Here is a 21,801-nt window from a genome sequence, read left to right as displayed (position 1 = left end):
TTCTGTCCCTAGTGAAATAAACTCCTAAAGCTACCCATGCCCAGGACAATTAAAATGACCAGTTTCAAAGGCAGACTTTCTGGTGTACCACCTCTGAAATTAGTGATCTCAGCTTTCGTTTTGATCTGCAAAGCCCATAAATAAGTGGGCCAGCCAAGACAGGACACACTGGGCTCCTGATTCAGCTGGCTGTTTGAGGTACCTTGGCTTGTCCTACATAGTCTCCAGCTGTAGCTCCCACAAGGAATGCATCTCCCAGCAGACCTGTATCCTATCTGCTGGTCCTGCATAGGTGCTTTGGATAGCCTAAGGTGTCTCAGGATAGCTTTTGCTGTCACTGGTTAGGCAGCTGAGGGAAACTCTTTCTTCTGCTCCTGCCACTCAGTCATTCCAATGGGCTATATTGATTCTTCCTCATCATCATTTGCTTTTTAGAGGGCTAACACAGGACCTGTGATACTGGGGGAATCACCATAATGGGAGATAAGAACTGTCTGGAGGCTGCAAAATTTTTCAGATTTTCAATCAATTATAAATTTGTGGGATTTGTTGTGATTTCTGTCCTCTGTTACTGTTTTCCACCAGTTTAAATCTGGTCTGATATCAAAGTCTGATGCTCCCTATGCAAACAGAACACTATAGATTTGTTCTGACAGAATGTTAAAAATGTGTCTGACATAAGCTATAGAAATAACTAACCGTGCATTGCTCCAATATAGAAATATTTTCATGTCTGAACAAATAAATAAAATGAAATCTGATGCAGTCCAAGGACAGCACCTACCAGACTCTGTGTGCCAGTGCAGAGTGTTAATCTGTGATTTTGTGCTCAGCCCTGAAAGATTTGGTTGCTTTGGAGGAAATCTGTAGAGTGCCAAAAGCCAGTGGCTTGTGCCATCACTCCAAGTGTTGCTGCATGTTGAGCTAGGAATGTGCTATATATCCTGAACTAAAATGTGTTTGTCTTTGTCAGTGTGTTTTCATTGCCTAACTGTACACTTACTCTACAACATTTAAGGAAAAAAAGTCTGGTAATTGTGAATACTGAATTCTATTCAGTAGGTCTGGGTTTGACCTTCCATATACTGATTCTTACAGTGACTGTGAATCCATTGACTTCAGACACATTACTCCTGATTACACCAGGGTCATCTCATAATGAGGGGCCAAGATATTAAATGGAAATGAACCCAATAAAGCCATCAAGCTCAGACCTACTCTGTCCTCACGTGCTTGCTCTGAACAACAAGAACTGGTGATTTATAAATCATGTTGTCTGTTTGCTTCTTCGTCATTTAATTCTTGTTTTCCATTGAATAAATAAAGATGTTCTGACCCTAACTCATCCCTTGTGAATTTGTTTGAAAAAAGCAGGATAGCTGTACCCCTTAAATGTGACTCAAGCTTTTGTTCAGATTTAGTGAGTGTCATCTTATTTTTCTAAAGGAAACACATTTCACTTGACCTCTAGGATCTGGCAGGACTTGCTGCATCCTCTTTTTCATTGCTTTATCTTCATGGCTTTTTTTTTTTTTTTTTTTTTTTCACTATTTTCCTACATTTTCAGAAGGAAGACTGGCCAATGCACAGGCTAGAGTGTTCTGCCATGTGTGCTTTTGGGCAGAACTGGAATCCCTCTGAGACTGTGAGGCTAACGGCACGGGTCCTTGCCAAACAGGTGAGCAGGAGGCTTGACTTGGGATGTGTGATCCTGCTCCGGGTGCCAGCGAAGGCAGGAAGGTGAAAATTGCCTGACAGTGAGTGTCCCTGCAAAGCACATAGATGGGGGCTTCCTGTGTACAGATGGGTGGGCAGCTGAACCAACTGATTGTTGGGGCCACTGCAGTTCAGGTGGAGACTTCTGGGGAAAGATGGCAAAAGGCTAGTGAGGATTTGAGCTGTGTAGCTATAGCTTATGACCTGTTGAACAGTCTGGAAAAGTTTAAAGATTTTTAATTTTTTTTAAAAAAAAAAGTGTAAAGTTTCACAGTCTGAATGGTGTTTTGACCTCTGTTCTGGTAGGTTTGAGCTCTTGGCTGTGTGGGCTAGCACCAAGGCTACATGGGTGAGGAGAAAGAGGAATGAGACTTGGTGGACACAGCATTCCTCAGAGTTTAACTGCTAGTGTTGTATGGCTGTAGTCTTCATGAAGCAGTTGCCTGCTGTTCTATTTTTCATCTGTATCTGTGTAGCATTGTTTTGTATATAACTCCCAGTCAGGAACACCTCTGAGATATTCAGTTATACATGTTTATGATTACTGGAGTTAACTGGTGAAAAACAGAGATTGAGAGAGAAATCTCAGGCCCTTGGTCTTTGGAGAAACAGAATATTGCTAGTAAGGAAATCAGATTGCAGTGTCAGCCTCCCTGGCTGTATGGATCCTGAGGATAACACAAGTGCTTGCAGGGAGAGGATGGGATTCATGAGTTTCAAGGTTATTAAGCTGTGTATCTTTGTAGAGCTCTAAATTCACTCCACAAAAAAACAAATCCTCTTTGAAGCCTATTTGTGTGATGGAGGTCTGCTTATGTGACAAGGGCAACCTGGATACTGTATGTAGTGAGGATTTTGGTGGCCTGCTGGGAAGGTAGCTGCATACTTGCTGTGTGTGTAGGTGCATGTGTGTGACTTAAATTGTGGTTTAGTGGTGATCCACAAACAAAATCCAGTGTTTAATGACAAAAAGTCATTGGAATGAATTTGTGCTTTTATTGCTTACAGGGAGGGGGGAGAACCCTGCATGTCATATAAAAGCTAAATATGCAAACCATAGTCCCTGAACCTCAGCTGATGGGCCACCTGCAAAGCCATATTTAATGGCCAAGATTACAAAGAAGTGGCCTGAGGCCAACAATGGAGCATTGCTTTTGAACTCTGTCAACAGTCAGTTTATTCACTTTCCTCAAAGCAAAGCCTGTCTCCTGCCTGCTTGCTATTGTTAGCAGCTTTCTGGGTGTCTAGAACAAAGCAAATGACATATTTAAAATACTGTTCAGTTTATGTGTATAAATTTGATAGGAGTGAATCTCTGGCTGCCTGACTTGGTGTGGAGAGAATATTTCTATGACTTTACTAAGGGCAGTCAATTGAACTCACAGCTGTTCACCAACTTCTGTAAATTCCACACAGGGTGCATTTGGGTTTATTTTATGGGTAGGAGTTCCCAGCTTATGAATGAGTAGGCAAGACTGCTAACCTAAAACTCTAAAACATTTTTTTTTTCCCCCCCTCTTATTGCTAGAAAACTCACCCTGAAAGAACACAGTCAGAGAAGCTGCTTGCTGTAAAAGAGTTTGAATCACGTAAGTAAAAAAGGCTTGCAGGTAAACAGGCAGTTATCCATATTCATGATTTGCTTCCCCCTGGCCCCACTCCATCAAACCTTCCAGAGTATCCCACTCCTGTTGGAGGAAGGGAGTAAACAAAGAGAATTGTTCCTTGTTTTCTGGAAGTGCAGTGCTCTTTTTTCTTTCTTTTTTTTTTTTTTCTTGGTCACTTGTGGGGGCTGTGAAACAAGGGTGAAAATCTAGACAGAATTAATAATGTAGCATACATCCATCTCATGGATTTTCTGGTGCTCTGGTGTCTTTTCAGTATTGTAATGTTGGAAAATTAAAATAGCTGGTATGTGTTACCAGGAGGCATAAAATCAGAGACAGCACAGTTGCTTGATGGTGACAGTGACTAAGGGGCTAATTGCAGAGCCCTCTGGACTGTGCTTCAGTATCTGTCACTGCCAGTCAGATCTGACATGTTATGTATGATTGTGTTGAAATTCCATGTCCTAAACGTTCCAAATTAATCCAAGGAAGGAGATGAGGCAATGGCTTGCTTTGAACTGGAAGGCTGCTGTTTGTGTCTGGTAAGGCAGAGTTAGAAGTCAAGCAGCTGGTGGACTCATAACCATCCTGGCAGAGTTTTTCCTGGTCTGTCATTTTTAGTGCTGGGAGTAATGTAAAAGAAGACAATAGGTTTATATATTCACATTTCTCACTCTGATGGCTTCCAAACCCCTTTATAAAATGCTGAATAAATGCAGTCATTGCTAGGACTTGAGGTAGCAGAGTCACCATGTGGAACAAGGTTACAGTCTTACTTGCTTCGTGAACAAAAGCTCCTGGCACAGCTTTTGGGACAACTGGGGAAACAAGGGGGTGGAGGGGGAAATGCCAGCTTTTGGCTTTGGCTAAGGCAAGGATCATTTTTACAGGTAGATTAGGAGGATTAAGGTTGAGGAGGGTGGGTAAGTGCTGGAGTAATTTCTATATATTCTTCTTCATTGCAGATTGTCTTCAATAATTAATACAGGAGCTAAAAGGCTGAAATATTTTTTTCTGTTGCATAATTTCTATATATTCTTCTTCATTGCAGCTTGTCTTCAATAATTAATTAATACAGGAGCTGAAAGGTTGAAATATTTTTTTCTGTTGCAACGTCCCCCTTGTCCTCTAGGAGCTCTTGATTTGTTTCTGGTTTTGTTAGCAGGAACTCCTGTTCCTTCTGCCTTGTTGACTCTCCTCATCTCTTAGTACACTTCTGCTGAGTTCAGCAGTTGCCTTATGCTTTGCAACACCCTGCACAGGGGAGGAAAAGGCACCTGCCTGTCCATTGGAAACCCAAAATTTCTTAATTCTGATTTGTCCTATTTCTCATCACAGTGTCTCTTTTCATTTACCTTGGTATTTTTTGTGGCTGTCCTGTCACATCTGCTCTTACAAATATTTTTCCCCTTCTTCCACCATTGTGCATGCAGCCTTTTCTCTTCCTGCATGTTTTTCTCTCCAGAGTTATTGGCACCTGCCTGTCCATTGGAAACCCAAAATTTCTTAATTCTGATTTGTCCTATTTCTCATCACAGTGTCTCTTTTCATTTACCTTGGTATTTTTTGTGGCTGTCCTGTCACATCTGCTCTTACAAATATTTTTCCCCTTCTTCCACCATTGTGCATGCAGCCTTTTCTCTTCCTGCATGTTCTTCTCTCCAGAATTATTTTGAATTGGAGAGGGGGAAGTGATGAGTTGCTGGATCTCTTAAAGCAAGAGTGAGCTGGTGACACTGCCACTGTGAGAGAGAGGGTTAGGAAGAAACTTTGAAATGCTCTGCTGTTGAGGAGAGAGCAGGAACCTGGAGTGTATGGCCAATCATACAGCGTGCTCTGCAGGGAGCAGGCAGGAAAAGGGTCAGTGGCCACAGCTTTGGCTAGAGCCTGTCATGGGCCTGAGGGTAAATCTCTGAACAAACTCCTTAGGGAATGCCTTTGGCAGGTGTACCAGGACATTTCCACTGATACTCCTGCTGTCTCCTGTTCTCCTCAGCTGTCTGTGGGTTGAACACAGCCCTGCTGGTCATCAGCCCCAGCCTGTAGAGACACAGGCATTCCTTGGGCACTGTTACCTTCTGGAGCAGGTGCCAGCAGTAGGTCAGTGGGTTGCACTCCCAGGCACCCTCATGTTATACTCCCCTCTCTGCCAAGGGAACTCCTGGTAACTAGTCCCAGCATTGTTGTCAAACTGTTAGATCCCTGTCACACATGGCCACAAATAGTTAGGACCTCTCTGTTGGGAAAGACCAAGTCTTCTAAAAGCAGGGATAAGGTCCCTTCATTAGCAGGAGTCTGGGCTGTTTGTGCTGATAAGGATTAGGCCTGTGTGAGGAGGTTTCACTGTGTAAAGCATGCTTTAAGAGGTGTGATGTTGAGTTTGTCTTCATAGCACAGTAGGTGAGACCAAGCAGCTCATGATTTCGTGTTTGTGAGAGCTGAGGATAATTACCTGCTGTTGAGAGGCTTCTAGAGGGCCAGGGCTGGCTGCTCTGTTTGCTGGGGTTAACAAATGCACTTTAAACACTGTAACTCTTCCCAAGAAAGGGAAATTTTGTGTCCAGTTACCTGCTGATGTGAAGGTGTTAGAAAATGCTGTTAATCCTGCATGCTCTTGTAGGGCATGTGTGGCTTTGGCAGAAGCAGCATGACATTTATGGCAGAACAGGCACTTCTTAGAGTGCTTCCAAGTAGCTGTTCCTTGAGGCATTTCTGTTCAGGCCTGTTCTAAGCTAACTCTAGCTGCAGTTCACGGGGAGTATTCCTGTTACTGAAATGGAATGTATTCTTTGTTCACAGACCTTGACAAACTAGACAATGAAAAGAGAGAGCTGATTCAGAACGACATTGCTGCTCTTCATCACTTTTACTCAAAGCACTTGGAGTACCCTGACAATGCTGCCCTTGTAGTTCTCTTTGCACAAGTAAGTTTGCTAGAACACAGCTTGCTTGGGTGGATGCTGCTGCAGGAATTTAGCCTTTGTGAAAGGGGAAAAATGTTAACAGCAATGGAAATGGTAGCTCTTTGCTTATCTGAGGGAGACCTGAGTGTGCCTCATGGAGAAGATCCACTTCCTTGAGCAGAAGTGCCTGGACATGCCCCATTTTAATAGTGAGGGGAAATGAGCAGTTGTTGTTGAACTTAGATGGAAGGCTGCTGGTCTGAGAACCTGCAGAGGAAAAATCCTTCATCCAAACTTCAAACGTGTTCAAATCCTTGCTGGTCAGGTCCTCATTGTGTTTGACCTTCACAGGGAATAAACTTCAGAGGAGCAGAAAGAGCGGTCAGAAACTTTTATCTGGTGTGTGGCTTTTAAATGCAGTCAGGTAGTGTGGTCATCTGGAGAGATGAAGGGAAGGCACGATGTCTTGTTAGATAGCTTCTGAAGTGTGTCACCTCTTCTTTCACACCTGCTTTTCATATGCACCTGAATTTAATGTATTGTAGTGGATGGAGTGACACACCAGTGGAAAACCAAAAGATACATTTTCTTCCTCTTCCTCCAGTACTTCACAAAAGGCTAGTTCTAAACTTAAATGTCTGAGAAAAAATTTTAGGGTTTTTTTTGAGATGGGGACAAATGTTAACTGCTGTGATGAAAGCTGAAATAGCAGTACCCTGGTTGGTAGAACTGGGCATCTACCAATAAGGAGGCACAGTTACTATTTCCTTGATGCAGAGGTACTTCTGTTTTGTAGGGGAGGGATTCTTCAGCATATTTAGCATCTGCTTGTCATCCATTGTGTTTTTTCTAATGATACATTTTCCTTCTATGAAATGTGTTCTTCTGAATGAAAAAACTTCCTCTCTTTGGAAGACTTTATGTTTGTCAGAGGGACACTTTAAAGGCATCAGTATCACCAGTTTCCATTAGAGTATAGCTGGAATCCCCAAAGATTACATTACGTTGGCTATAATGACTTTCATTTTGTGTCCTGTCCTGGACCAGCCCCACCAGATCATGGCACTTTAACTGACTTCTGTGGAGTGCTGACTCCCATGTCTGCTGTTCCATCTGTAGCTATCTAATGTTACCATTAGGTGTCACCTTAGGCTTATCCTGATCACCAGGCAACTATTCTACCTATCTACCACCATGGACATTGCAGTTGTTTGAACTAAAATATCCAAAGGTCATCTGGATGTTCCTCAGAAGTGTATTACAGGACACAACCTGATGAGGTTTTAGACCCAACACACATCTTTCTAGAAGAAGGGGAATCATGTCTGTATTGATGTGTCCAAAAATCTTTCCCAGTAATTGAATAACTCGACCTAAAAGCAATTGTATGGATACGCTGCAGCTCCTTTGTTTTGCTTCAGCCCTTGCTCTGTTGTCTGCTTTGCTCCTCCATTCAGCAGTCTTTATCCCTGTGTCTCAGGGCAGTTGTCTGGGACTTGGATACATCTGATGCCTTGCTTACTGCTTCTTGTGGGCTTTGTCTGGTGTTGTTTTTCACTCAGTGCAGCTAAGGTGTAATTGGTCCTTTTGAGTGGCGCAAAGATTTTTGTCCAAACCATCCTTGCCTTTCCACAGCTCTGTCCCTGCTGCTGTTGTCATTCTGCTCTTTTTTCCCTGTGGAGTATAGCTCTAGAGACTGGCACACTTCCTCCTCAGTTGCACCTTGTCATACTCTTCAAACAGTTTCTCTCCTCTCCAGTTCCTTTCCTGGAACATCTCATCCTTTCCTTGAAGATCTCGTGTAATGTCATGCCTCCCTTTGCACGTTCTCTTCTCCACCATTTGGAACAACCTTGAGCTCTAGTTTTTTTGCTGTAGTCTCTTTACTCCCTCCACATTGCCTTTTTTTTAGCCATGCATCCATCTGGTGAAACCAGTGGTATCTCATCCCTTCTAATTTTTCATCTTGTGTCATTTCTGATATGATGCATTTCAGAAGTGGGTTGCCTCTGGCTTAGTGGAGAGGAGTTGATGATAACTCAGTACATATTTTTAAATATTTCCCTATGATTCAGAACCATCAAGCTGTTCTTCATGTCAGCCTTTGTAGCCTTATGTTCTTCCTGTTGAGGTACTTTTTCCCTTCTATTGTTTTTGTATTCAGCAGTTACATTTTGGGTTTGGTTCATGTATGCTCATACACTGGCTAGTGCAGTAGCATGTTTGTCTTGAGAGAAAAGGGAGCCCTTTGATGCTAGCTTGCTAAAAATAGCAGGATAAAGATCAAGCAAAGACTGGTGAGTGAATTGGAGAAACAAGCTGCTTTCTTAATTGTGAACTCACCCTAACCATGTAAGGCCTGAGAAGGGGCTTTGGGAAGCATTTGTGTATTTTTTTAAATCCAATCCAAGATGCCTTCCAGCCTGTGGGGCACATAATTGTTGGCAGTGTTTGTTGTCAACTCCTACCCTTCCAGAACAAATACTTACACTGTACCTGACTGACATTGTGCCCATTGCAGCTTCAGTTGGACTTGGCCACACTGTGAGTAGTTGTTTTAGTGCTTTGCTGGTGCTTCTGTGAACGTTTTGGTGGTGACAGGGAGATGCTGGTGAATGTGGAGAGTTCCCATCGTGTTGGCGCGTATGGGACTTGCTGTGAAAGTGGAATAAAGTACTTGGCTGAGGTGTGTTTTGGTCACTTAAAGTCACACAAATCACATGAAATGAAGCTGAAACTCCTGTTAAGAGTCCCTTGAGTTTAGTGAGACTAAAAGAGGGAGAAAGTTTTAAAAGCGGTTTGAATCTTTTTCTGTAAGAAAGATGTATGAGCAAGCTCCTTTGATCCTGTCTAAATTAGGAATACAGTTCCTCTTACACTCTGTCCTTCTTCTGTCCCCTACCATTCTATGTCTTTATTAACTTCAAGTCTTTCTCACTGCCTTTGTTGTTCTCTGTGTGCTTTAGCTGTGGCTGATATGTGCAGCCGTTGAGGACAGATGTCACGGTGGCAGCTCTCTCCAGCACATGCTCCATCAAAGCTCTGTACTGCCACAGCCCAGCTGAGTTTGCTGCTCTTCATCCCCACGCTGATCCTTGGGTGGGGAGTTCTGCTTCAGCCCTGTACTTGTCATGACCAAATGATCAGGTCTCTTTGGCCTGTTGGTGTCAGGCTTTGTTTCATGTTTGCCATGGTCTTGGTTTGTCTGACACTTTTCTAGCGCTTTTATGAAGCTCCATTTCTCTTGGTTGGCCTTCCAAGGAGCATTCCACTAGGTGTTGTGTCCTGAGCAGGTACAAGGGTTGGACTGTCAGTTCTTCAGTGTACTGCACATTCCTTTGGATAGGGACTTTGTCCTCACTGGAGTTTTTGAGATATCCTGTAGCTCCCTGTGAGTAGTGCTGAGGTGGAAAGAAAACTGCAAATTACTACAATTGACTTTGAAGTACCAGAACGTGGTGACCAGAAGGTGACTTAGTCTCTTTTTTTTTTTTCCTTTAGGTTAACTGTAATGGCTTCACAATTGAAGATGAAGAACTCTCTCATTTGGGATCAGCTATATTTCCTGAGTAGGTTGATTTTAATTTATTTTTTTTTTTAAAGAAAATTAACTTACTTAAAACCAAACTAATGTTCTTGCATGTGTATGGAAATAGATCTCTGCTGAGAGAAATACAACAAACCAATTTGTCTTTTTTTAAATATCCTTAATTTGCTAGTAATGTGGCAAATTATTTACAGCAGTTTTTCTTAAAAATCTGGTAGTTTTGTTAAAATTGCACTTGTAATTTGCTTTGAAGCTTAGATTGAGAACTATGTGCAGGTTGGTAGGAAACAGCACATTCTGGACAGGGACATCATGTAGTGGTCAGAGCAAAATGAAAAGGATTGCAGGTGACTTGCTCTATTCACAACTTTCTGTTTTGGCTGAGTGTAATCCTTCACCTGGCGTTCTCTGAACAACAGCCCTTCTGCCTTTGTTCCATGGCAAACAGTAAATCCCTTTCATAACTTCTTTCAGCCTCCTCAGATGTTTTTAAAACTGCAGTGCTTTATATGTTGCTATGAGTGGAAAAAATACGTACAGGCTTCTTAGCTTTGCAAATAAACTGCAGGTGTTAAGCGTTAACTGCAGTTTGTGGATGGGGTGTACAGTTCTTTTTAAGTCTGAGGAGCATTTCTTCCAGTTAAATCTGTACTTCCTACTTAATGTTGTGGCAAAGGAGGGTGTTTTCTGCCCCTGGTATTTTCTTTGCCAACCCTGTTCTGAAAGTATTATCACTGCCTGCTCTACGTTGTCTTCTTTGTGAGGCATTGATGACTGGTAGCTTATCTGTGTCAAAGTAATCTGAAACTGAGAGGGGCCCAATTAAAGCAGGACCTGATTTTGCTAAGTGCTGTGCATACAGGCAGTGGTAGATAGTCCTTGTTGCACGGTTTCTCCTTCTTCAGGCAGGTCTGTCTGAAGTCCACATCTGTGATCTGCAGGCTAGAAGATAAGGCCTTGAAATGCCCAGGATGAGAGTCATGGTGGGGAGAAGAAAGTATTAAACCACAGTGTTCTGGAAACAGACCCAACACAATCATATGTTTGTAAATGTTCACCATACAAGAGCCAGGTCTTTCTTACTTAACAGTTAACACTTGTGAGCTAAAAAAGACTGGAGAGACAATTATTATTTTGCTAGCTTGGAAGAGAAAGAATTAAAATTATACATTTTATCTCAAATAAGCAGCAAATTTCACTTTCTACAGGCTTGGTAGTAAGGGGGAGTACTTTCCCCTAGCAGTCCCAAGTTTTTGTGTCAGTCCTGTGCGTTTGTAATGGGCAGAGATCTCTCCCCTCCTGCTTCAAAGGTGGAGGCTGCTTATGTTTGGACAGAAGCCAGATAAACTTGTAATGACCATCATAAGTTGTGATGCAGCTTTTGTCTTCCTGCATTTGCTTGTTTCCTTTGGTTTAAATCTGTTTCTCTGTCCTCTGAGGAAGATAATCTGTCATAGGTATCTAAATGGGATGTTGGTAATTAAGCTATATGAACACCCTTGTCAGCTGTCCCACAGCACTGTAAGAATGGGAAAATAATAATTTGCCTAGTCCTGAACTAATACGATTTAAAAATTGTAATGATTCATTAGCACACCCATTCTCTGTATCATTAGAACAAATAACAGTATGACAGATTTTTCCCAAGGCTACTGCCACGTTAAGCCTGAGAATAAAAATAGCTTGCAGAGAGAGCCTGACTCAATTTTTGAGGCTTGTTTGGTGAAGTGGTGCTTAACTTTTTGCCTGTTGCTTTTTGTGGTGGTGGAGGAAAAGTTTTACTCTTCTGCTTTCACAGTGTTGCATTGATGAACCATAGCTGTTGCCCAAATGTGATTGTAACTTACAAGGGGACCTTGGCTGAAGTCAGAGCTGTTAGAGAGATTGAGCCTGGAGAAGAGGTAAGTACACTGGGTTGGAATGTACTCTGTGCAGAGTGTACTAAAAGCAGGATCCATTCTGCTTCTCAGGATTCATTTCAATTAGATGACAATTTAATAGTAGAGAGGGAGGATTTCTTGTTTCTCAGGGAAGTGTAAGATTTTGTTTTGAAAAGCTGGGAAGGCTCTGGAGGGCTGAAGTGATTTTTGGTGGTAGTCTCCTATTCTGTGGTGAAACAAGGGAAGGGTACCTGCAGCAGTCACTGTGTATCTGCCAGCCTCTCTCTCAGTTTACCCATCTGTAAAATGAGGTTGAGTTTACTGATGTTTGGCTGGTGCTTTGAAATTCCAACATCAAAGCAAATTATTACTGCTCTAATAGCTCCCATTATAATAGTAATGTATTGAAACTGAAGCCAGAATAAACAAGGTAAATGGGTACAGATAAGTCCTCTGGCTTCTGTTTGGATGGAGCATCCACAAAACGTGGGACTTGGTCATATCACCTCAGTGACATTTGCTGGGAAGTCACAGAAGTGTTTTTAGGTGGAGTGAAGCTGAACAGTGATGGATAAAATGCAGTGAGACTGAGTAAGGTTCTGTGTTTACCTGGCAGCTTTCTCAATCAAACAGTGAACGTGGCAGGGAGCCTTCAGTAGCAGGGCTGCTCTTTGCTTTAAAAAAAAAAAAAGAAAGGAAAAAAGTTGTTAAACAGAGTTGAGGATGATGTTCAAATATCTGCAGGGGTTGAAAATACAGAATGTTCTCCCTGAGGATGGAATTTGCACAGAGTTCCAGTCGCTTGCTTGTTAATATTAATTTAGTAGGCAAGGTTAATGCCGATCAAAGTAAGTTCAGGTTTGATGTTGGTAACTCCTGCTTTCTGAAGTATGTGCTGCTAGTTTTGAAGAAGGGGAGAGAGGCTATTTTTGTGGCTTAAAGCTGTTCACCATTGTGAACAAAGTGAGTTTGGTTGCTGAAGCCAAGGGTGAATGACTTGGGTGAGCAAGTTCTTTTTCTGCCCTTTACTAACGATGATTGTCTGTGATGTTGGCAGTCACTGCAAATGCATTGTGGTAATGGACAAGGACCCAGCCTGGTTTCGGAGTGGTACTGAGGAGTCCCGGACATTTTCAGCATTTTTGGGGAGGGCTTACTGTGAGAGGTAGACATGTGGACTATTTCCCTTGCTTGGCACCTTCTTCTGATTGAGTTGTGTCTTAGAACCTCTATCAGTTCTCCAGGACCTCATGGCTTTTGCGCATTCGCTTCTATGACACCAGAAACTTCTGAATGTGAGCTCGTGGTTTTGCTTGGGCTCCGTGCAGTCTGACGGCCTGTGTCTCCATCTTCAGGTTCTGTGTAGCCATTGCATTGCCACATCTTGAAAAGTTTCTGCTGTAAATGCAGCTCGTGCATTTTGCCTGCTTTGAAAAGAGGAAGGGAAGGAGAGGAGTGTGGGTGGAAGTGTGAGATCACACCGAGTAGGAAGAGCATGTATGAAATTATGTTTACATTTTACTTGAAAGAGGAAAGAAGCCTTAAGCATAAAGACTGAGTGAAACATTTAAAATAACTATAAATGAAGAAATGAAACCAAATTGAAATGAAACTAAGTGAATTTTTTTTTTTGGTCTGCACAATGATCGGCTGCCCTGTGCATATGATGTGTTTCTTGGGGGAGATCACATTGTAAAACCAGAGCATTAAATCTGTTTGCAGAGTTTCTATTCTAAAGAACATTGAAGTAGAGGAAGACTTAAAGGCCCTCCACATAAAGTACTCGTTTGCAGAGTTTCTATTCTAAAGAACACTGAAGTAGAGGAAGACTTAAGAGCACTTTATGTGGAGGGCCTTTAAAATGTTCAAAAGCACATTTTCTTCACTTTAAACTATTGCTGCTAAAGTAGATCTGATATTAATTCTCGTAGAACTGGAACACTGGGCCTCTCTTCAGATATCTAAAGGTCTTGTCCTAAGTTTCTAAACCTGTTAATGACTGTTGTTGTCCCAGTTTTTGTGGGTTTTCAGAAAGAAAAACTTGAGATTCCAGCCTCCAAAAAGCGAGGCCACTGTAATTTATCCTAGGCTGGATACCTGAAATAATTATTTTACTTCTGAAAAGTAAGCATCTCTTTGTAGTCTGACAGGAGTCTCAGATTTACGCTGTGGCAGTTCCCTTATCCACACCTGAATCTTGCTGTCCTGGGTTCACGCCAGGGTACTATTTGAGGGAAATTCCATGAGTAGGAAAGGGAACACTTCTCTGTCAGATTGCATTCACAAAGGGCAGCTTCTGATGCTGCCAAAAGGCTTGGAATGTGGCAGGTGATGTGGCTGCAGGGGGTCCACAGGTTGCATGGATATGTAGTTGTCATACTCCATATACCAGAACTAGTAGTAATAGATATAGTTCCATTGCTTTTCACTGACTGCTGTGGTTTTTACCATACAGGTTTTCACCAGCTATATTGACCTGTTGTATCCCACAGAAGACAGAAATGACCGGTTAAGAGACTCCTATTTCTTTAATTGTGATTGCAGGGAGTGCATTACAAAAGAAAAGGTAAAAAACATCAGTATGAAATACACTTTTGACTGTTGAGGCATCTACCTTGGCCTTAGATGTAATATGCTGTCTGGTTTAATTACTTTTTGGAAAGTAGGGTGGTAGGGGGAGTGGTAGTTTTGTTTTTCTGTTTAGAAGACTTTCTGATACTCATTCTTTCCACTGTAATAATGACACATCAGGAAATTTCCTCACAGAGGTCTATTTAAAGTTGAGCTACAAAGCAAAGATGAAAACTTTGTTAAAAGTAGATAATTATACTCTGTCTGGCCAAAACAATTTAGCTCAGAACTCATTTTTTTTGTAACTGCATGTTTTCTACCAGCGGGTGAATCTTGCTTGGGGCATTTCTGGGATCATGTTCTGGGATAGAATCCTGCCACAGTTGCTGGTTGGGACATCTCAGCCAGTGCTAGTTGACATTATATGACATTGCTGGATGGCTGGGAGACCCAGCAGAATCTATGACCCTGCCTTTCCTTCAGTGGTGCTGTATCAGTCTCTTCACAGACAGAGTAGTCCTGGGTCACAGTCCCTTTGTGAAGTACAGGCCAGATTTATGTTAATTGAAACGCACCAGGTGATGTCTGAAGGACAAAGGCAGACATCCAGACAGTGTTCCTTAAAACAAGGTGTTAGTTATTGTGAAAGAAAAACAGTTATGAGGGGAAAAAGGTACTTGAGATCAACAGATATTGAAACAACTGTGCCTATGCAATCACTTAAACCTCCTTCACTGGAGGGAAGTTCTCCTAGGAGAACTGATCTTTACAGAGTAGTCCTGGGTCACAGTCCCTTGTGATGTACAGGCCAGATTAACTGAAACACACCAGGTGATGTCTGAAGGACAAAGGCAGACATCCAGACAGTGTTCCTTAAAACAAGGTGTTAGTTATTTTGAAAAAAAACAGTTATGGGGGGAAAAAGGTACTTGAGATCAACAGATATTGAAACAACTGTGCCTATGCAATCACTTAAACCTCCTTCACTGGAGGGAAGTTCTCCTAGGAGAACTGATCTTTGTGTGACTCACCTGTCAACCTTCTGGTCAAGATGACTCTGGCTGGCACACTCTGATCCTGAAGTTCTATGTAATTTCCCCCTCCATGTTCACAAACGTGTCCTTCTAAGAGCTGCCTAAACTGGCTAGAAAACCATCTCCATCCTCTAAAGGGTGTCATCTTTTGAAGCTTTATTTTCCAACTAGTACCTAGCGTTCTTGTTTGAGGCCATTCTTTTAATACCATAGTTGTATTTTCCCCCCACAGTTACCTTGATAATTTAGCCACTGAGTTTAACAAAGCCAGAATTTCATCTGTGATTTCAAACAACATGCTATGCTTGGAATCACCTGTCACTTGGCCTCCTTCAGCTTTGGAAAGAGTCCCCCATAGCCCTCTCAGCTGGCAGATGAAATAAAAAAGGAAAAAGAAATCTAGCAACAACGTGAAGCTTAAACAGGAAAAGATTGTCTCCAGATTGCAACTTGACTCTTCGTGAAGTAGTAAGTTAGAAAGATAAAAAGTAAGTGGAGCTATTCAGCAGAAATAACAAAATATGTGGAAATGTAGTCTGGTCTGTAGATATGAAGGATCCTCTTTTGTATTTAGTATCTTAACTTTTTCCACCGAGCTATCACTTGGTGGTAGGCCTAAGGTATGTGGGCTTTACTATCCTTAAAACAGAATTTGTTTTAATCCCTAATCTCTCAGAAGCAGTGACATTTTTTATGTAAAACTGCTTTCATTACAAAATTGAAAAGCTCTTGGATCTTTCAGAAGAAAGGGACTTCATGGAAGTAGAGAATGGCAGATGACCTGGAAGGCACAGAGGATTCTAGGATTCCCAGACGAGGCTTTAGAAAAAAAAATTGCAGGTGCACATTCTACCTTTGTTTTTACATTTTTCTGAAGAGCTTAAGTTCCCATCTGTGCCTTTTTATTAGAGTAATTTTGTGTAGCAGGTGCACCTTTATTTGTAGGGCTTGGAACCTGCATTTGTAAAGTCCATTGTGTTTCCTTCAGGATAAAGAGAAACTGGAAATCTGCAAGCTGGGTGATCGTCCGTCGGCAGAGACAGTACGGGACATGATCAAATACGCCAGGAACGTGATCGAGGAATTCAGGAGAGCCAAACACTACAAATATATCCTTTGTCTTACCCTGGCTCCTGGCATAGCTGGCTTGCTGTGTCACCTAAAAATCTTACCTGCAGGATTGCTTCAGAATCATACCTGCGGCAGAAATATTACGTCCATTAGAGGTTAAACTTCCCTCTGTCCTCCTTGTGTGTGAAGGGTTGACCCTGGAGACAAGGGGCAGTTGAACACTGCAGGTGTCGCAGGGTTGTGAGACCCTCTGTTTGTTCCTTCACGTGCAGCTCTCAGTTTCTAGGTGTGCAGCATAAGCCAGAGAGTTTGTGTAGCTGTGTGCTAGTGTCAGCCTGCTGTGGTGCTGCCCCGTTTTGAGAGATGGCCTGGGAGGCTGCAGCTGCTGCTGGTAGTCCCAAGCCTACCTGTTGTAGAGCAGTGAGATGCAAAAATGCAAGATTGGCTGGGCCAGAAGCAGATCAGGCTGTCTGGTGCCTGATTGAGTACCCACTGCATGGAGAATTCCACTCCCCCATCTTCTGACACATAGCTGTGAAGTGGTGATTCAGGAAAGCTGCTTGTTCCTTTTTAAATCTGAAAGCTTGTTTTGTAGAATATCTTGAGCAGGAAGGGGAATAATCTCATGAGTAGAATACCTCTCAATATAGAGTGTACCTCTCAGAGTAGCTCTGCTGTTGTAGCATAGATGCTTTGATGCCATTTGTGAGAACAGAGGACTTTGCAGAAACATTCTGAACAACTCAGTCAGTTCTTTGGGATTACCAGGCAGTAGTTTCATGAGAGGCCATCTGTTTATTTGGTTCCCTGACTGTATTGTACCTCCTAGCGAACTGCTGGAGATCTGTGAGCTGAGCCTGGACAAGATGGGTGCAGTGTTTGAGGACAGCAACGTTTACATGTTACACATGATGTACCAGGCCATGGGTGTCTGTCTCTACATGCAGGACTGGGAAGGTGCACTGCGGTACGGCCAAAAAATTATCAGACCATACAGGTAAATATCAGACTTTTTTTTTTTTTTTTAGTGCTGTAATTCACTAATCTGAATAATTAAGACAAGTTTGGGCAGAGATCACTTTTCTCAGTATGTGTGGTGTAAACACACTACCAATGACATCATTATGGTGAAATCATTGTTACTGTCAAACTAACTGTCAGCAGAAGGTGACTCTGAAATCCTTACTTTGTGTTGTGAAGGTAAATTTGTACCACCTCGGGTGTTCCACTGGTTCTGCTTAGCTGGATAAATAAGGTTTTTAATTAATACACTGTTCCTTTATTAACGCAGAGCTTCGACTTGCACCTGCAGTCATAGAATCATAGAATCATAGGGGTTGGAAGGGACCTCGAAAGATCATCTAGTCCAACCCCCCTGCCAGAGCAGGGTCACCCAGAGTACATCACACAGTCAGTGGTTGGTGTAAGGCAGCTAAGGGAGGCACAGCTGTTGCCCCCAGCCTCCTGCCCTCTCCCAGTCCCTTCTCCCTGCAGTACCACCGTGGTGGTGGTTGCAGGAGAGCAGAGCCCTGTCCTGGGGCTGGGGCCGAGCAGCAGAGGGAGCTGGAGCTGAGATCAGCTCCTGCACTCAGAGGCTGTGGGTGCCCTGATGTCCCTGATCTCCACCGCCCCAGAGCTGGAGGAGTGGGAGAAGGTGTGGGCAGAAGCCCCGTGTGGGGCAAGCTGCAGGAAAAAATTAATACTCTCCAGTGGAGTTTTCAGTGTTGTTACAATGGTGATCTTGTGTCTCAGCCTGCCATGAATCTCCCAAGGTGATTCTCGTCTTGAGATGTGACTTTCTTGCCAGCTGGGGGGAGTGCAAGTGAATCTCTCCCTTTGGAGCAGATGCCAGCGTAAAGTCACAGATCACTTGGCAGAGAGCAGTGGTAGAAGGAGCCAACATTTCCCCCTCCCGGGGGCTCAGTACTATTTATCTTCCCTGGGACTTGCCCAGCTCCTCTGGCTGGGAGCCTGGCATTCCAGGTGGGCTGTGCTGAGCCCAGCTCTGCTAGCACAGTGTGTGTGGGGACAGAGGGGCTGTGCTGCGCCCCTTGCCGCCCGTGGAGCAGGGAGAGCTGCTGTGCGGGCCTAGCCTGGCTCCAAAACCCCCTGACAATGCAGCCTCTTTCTCTGACTGGCTAGATGAGAACTAGTGGCAGAAAGTCGTTGCCATCTGACAGCTGTTCAGAGGCATATGGTGGTTTCAGCTCAATTCCCAGCTGCCGGGCGTCCCCACCCCAGACACAGTTGGCGCTGGCTCTTGGCAGGCATGGCCGGGGGGTGAGCTCCGAATGGGCAGGGGCAGGGAGAGGGAGCGTCTTGCACCCTGAGAGGGGGAGGAGGGCTGGGAAAATGCTGTGAAACTGCCAGCTTTGATAAACCTGGGTTTCTTTCTCTCTTGCAGTAAACATTATCCCTCCTACTCACTGAATGTTGCCTCCATGTGGCTGAAGCTGGGGAGGCTGTACATGGCGCTGGAGAACAGAGCGGCTGGAGTTAAAGCTCTGAAGAGGGTATTTCTTTCTTTGTTTCTTCATTAATAATACCCACTCAGGCATGGGGTTGTTGAAACACTGTGTGCTTCTGTCAGTAAGCCTGGCTTGGTAGGAGATGCACCATGTGTTAATATATTTGGTTACTGGATTTTTGGCTCAGTTTTGCTGTTTCCAAAGCTGCAGTATTAGATCAGTTCTTGCATACAACAGGTCTTACATTTTCATAATGAACTTCTGCTGCAGCAGCTGGAGTGAGCATCATGCTTAAACATTTGTGATACATTCCTCACTGAGCTAGAGCTGTACTAGTGTAAATGGGGCAGAACTTGTTGCCTCTCCTCACTTGCTAGGTAAGGGCAGAAAAAATGCTTGGTTCTTACAAAAGGAGCATAGTGTTGCACTGAAGTCTGTGATTTATATATCCAAGTTAAACTGGGCATGCTTTTGGTGGTTATTTGCTCTGGAACCAATTGATTTTTAAATCACTGAAGGGAATTCAGTGTCTGGTAATGCTGAAATTGGCAAATACCACTTTTGGGTTTACATTTTTCTTCACCCATTTATACTAGCTTGGTCCTTATTCTTTAGGGTTGTTTTATTCTTCAATTTTTAGATTAGAATTACCATGTTTCTTGACTTCCTTCCCCTGTTGTTCTTGGACAGAAGTTTATTTTAGTTTCTTAAGCATCAGTGACTACTGTAGGGTATAATGACTTGCTGTGGAATATTGTGATTTTTTCTTTTCCCCTTTCTTTTTAGATGCTGGCAAGTTTTTAGCCAGGAATAACACTGCCATCCAGCCATGGGATAAGATACCACAAGAATATATGCTCTTAAAATTTAACTGTTACCTAGTTTAAAATTAGCAGAGGTTTTCTTTCTCTGTGGTGTTAAAGCTTTGACTAAAACTGGGATTTATGCCAGTGGGAGCAGGGGATGGGGGGTTGGGAACTGTAGGTAGCTTTGTTGGCATAGTTAGCTTCCTAACACAAACATTTTCTAATGACTCACTTCCAAAAGCTGCCTACAGGAACTGTCCAAAGTTATCCCAGACCCTGATGTTTGGGATTTAGTGGAAAAACAAACCCATTGTTCTCTGTCAGCTTGCAAGCAGTTCATCCAGGAGGCCTCTTTTCTTCTGGGCAGGAGAGGGAACAGAGCAACTTCTCACCACTGCTGAGGTGGAACCAAAGGCCCCTGTTGCACTGGCTTAGCAACTGCAAGGGCATAATTCCATAGGAGTCCCCTGAGGAGAAAATGACTACATGCTGATGGCCAGGATGCTGCAATTCCTTGCTTCCTTTTAGCACTGTGGTCTTTTAACTATTCTCCAGCTTACTCCAAACTTGCTTCTTTCAGTCCTTTATCCTGCTGCTGTCCTTTTCTCAAGTGGACACTTGCCTGGACAGCTGCAGTGCAACGCAGTGTGGGTGGTGGCAGGGGAGTGCAAGTCAGTGGGTTTAGCTGCCTGAAGCACTCACTCTTAGGACCAGAGCAGGCCATGGGTGAAGCAGCAGGGAGCCGGGCACAGCAGCATCTGTCCAGATTTGACACAGTGCTGCTTTTGCCTGGGTGGTTGCCCAAGCAGTTGCTTCCTCTGTAAAGCATTGGTAGCCCCTGGAACCAGTGGAGGGTTCACAGAATCAAGTCTGAAATGCCTTGGTGTAACTCCTGCAACAGGTCTGCCTGTCAGTCTGACAGCTGAAGGACAAATTGGTAGGAACAGAGCTCTGCCTGATACTGCTTCAGTCCTCTGGCAGATTGTTACCCACCCCTCTTGCAGTTTTCTGTCCTGGAGCTGGTTGCATTCAAAGTAGCTTTGTCAGGAATATAATTTTTGAAAGGTGGTTTGGGATCCTTTAAGATGAAAGATGTATTCTCTGAATGTAAAACCTTTATTACTTAGTTTTGAATTTCATTTTATTTCCTACTGGGTTTATGACTACAAGGGGACAAAAAAGTAGCCAGAGGTGTGAGATTGTTTCAAACCTCTGAAGAGGGTATTTATAGCCTGGTGTTCTATAGGAATCCATTGTCTGAATATTTTTTTCTTTTCATAGGCAATTGCTATCATGGAAGTAGCACACGGGAAAGATCATCCATACATTTCAGAGATCAAAAAGGAATTAGAGGATCACTGAGCCTTTGAATCTATGCAATCCTTCAAACCTTTATTTTAAAAAGCCTTGTTATGGAAACCTTCAGGAGTGCTTTGAAAACCGGTAGAGTACGAACACAGTTCTGTCCTATAATTGGAATGACAAACACTTTTGGGCCTTGCAAAATGTTCCTAGCTTCCACACAGCTACACAATTGCCTTTTTTCATTTAAGGAGGCATCCATGATTTCTTACACATTAGGCTTTTTGACAGATTGTACAAAACTGGCCATTTTTTCCTTTATTGATTTTAATGTGTTTGTGTAAAGTAAATAAAATAGTCTTGCCCCCTCTTGATTCCACTTGTACACTTACTTGGGTGCAATAGTTTTGTGATGTCTGCTTTTGCCTAAGTCATTTAATGTAACCTGACAGATCAGTTAGCAGAAGCTGTACTTTTTGTTGTGGGTTAGTATCCAATTTGTCTTTTCACAGATCATTTTTGGTTTGAGAGAAGGGGGAAATGAGCATGATGAATCCATCATGCACATCGTGCATCACCACTGCTGTTCCCCCAGCCAGTTAATCTGCAGGCCCACCACTGCTGCTGCCAGGGAGCCATTCATCACTGTAAGGACCTGGAGCTCAGCAGGCCTGGACCAGAGAATGCTGGCACACAGCTCAAAGGCTTGCACAAGACATACACTGTGCAACTCCTGGCTTTTTAATCCCCTTTACAATTTAGAGTGAATTTACTGCAGAGGAGAGCTCGTACTTAAAACCATACCTTTGCCTCCAGTGGATTAAAATGTACTATTTATATGTTAGCAATTTTACTAGAGGAACAAGATCATTTTCTGAGGAAAACATCCAGGACTC

General features: G+C 43.1%; 1 protein-coding gene across 1 annotated transcript in view; it reads left to right on the top strand.

Annotated features, from left to right (window-relative positions):
• The window catches only part of SMYD2 (SET and MYND domain containing 2), a gene marked incomplete at its 5' end in the record, with an annotated part of 26,676 nt that extends 5,397 nt beyond the window's left edge, over positions 1–21,279 (top strand). The window contains 10 exons of the mRNA XM_008943460.1: positions 1,568–1,678; positions 3,245–3,305; positions 6,123–6,247; positions 9,728–9,795; positions 11,572–11,674; positions 14,109–14,219; positions 16,247–16,367; positions 17,152–17,326; positions 18,734–18,842; positions 20,885–21,279. Coding sequence (XP_008941708.1) covers positions 1,568–1,678; positions 3,245–3,305; positions 6,123–6,247; positions 9,728–9,795; positions 11,572–11,674; positions 14,109–14,219; positions 16,247–16,367; positions 17,152–17,326; positions 18,734–18,842; positions 20,885–20,965 — 1,065 coding nt within the window. The remainder of the gene's footprint in view (positions 1–1,567; positions 1,679–3,244; positions 3,306–6,122; positions 6,248–9,727; positions 9,796–11,571; positions 11,675–14,108; positions 14,220–16,246; positions 16,368–17,151; positions 17,327–18,733; positions 18,843–20,884) is intronic.
• Between the last annotated feature and the right edge of the window lie 522 nt (positions 21,280–21,801).

This window comes from Merops nubicus, unplaced genomic scaffold (genome assembly GCF_000691845.1).
Source record: "Merops nubicus isolate BGI_N331 unplaced genomic scaffold, ASM69184v1 scaffold14217, whole genome shotgun sequence".
Classification (NCBI taxonomy): domain Eukaryota; kingdom Metazoa; phylum Chordata; class Aves; order Coraciiformes; family Meropidae; genus Merops; species Merops nubicus.
Note: the sequence above shows the minus strand (reverse complement) of the source record. Positions and strands in the feature narration are given on the sequence as shown.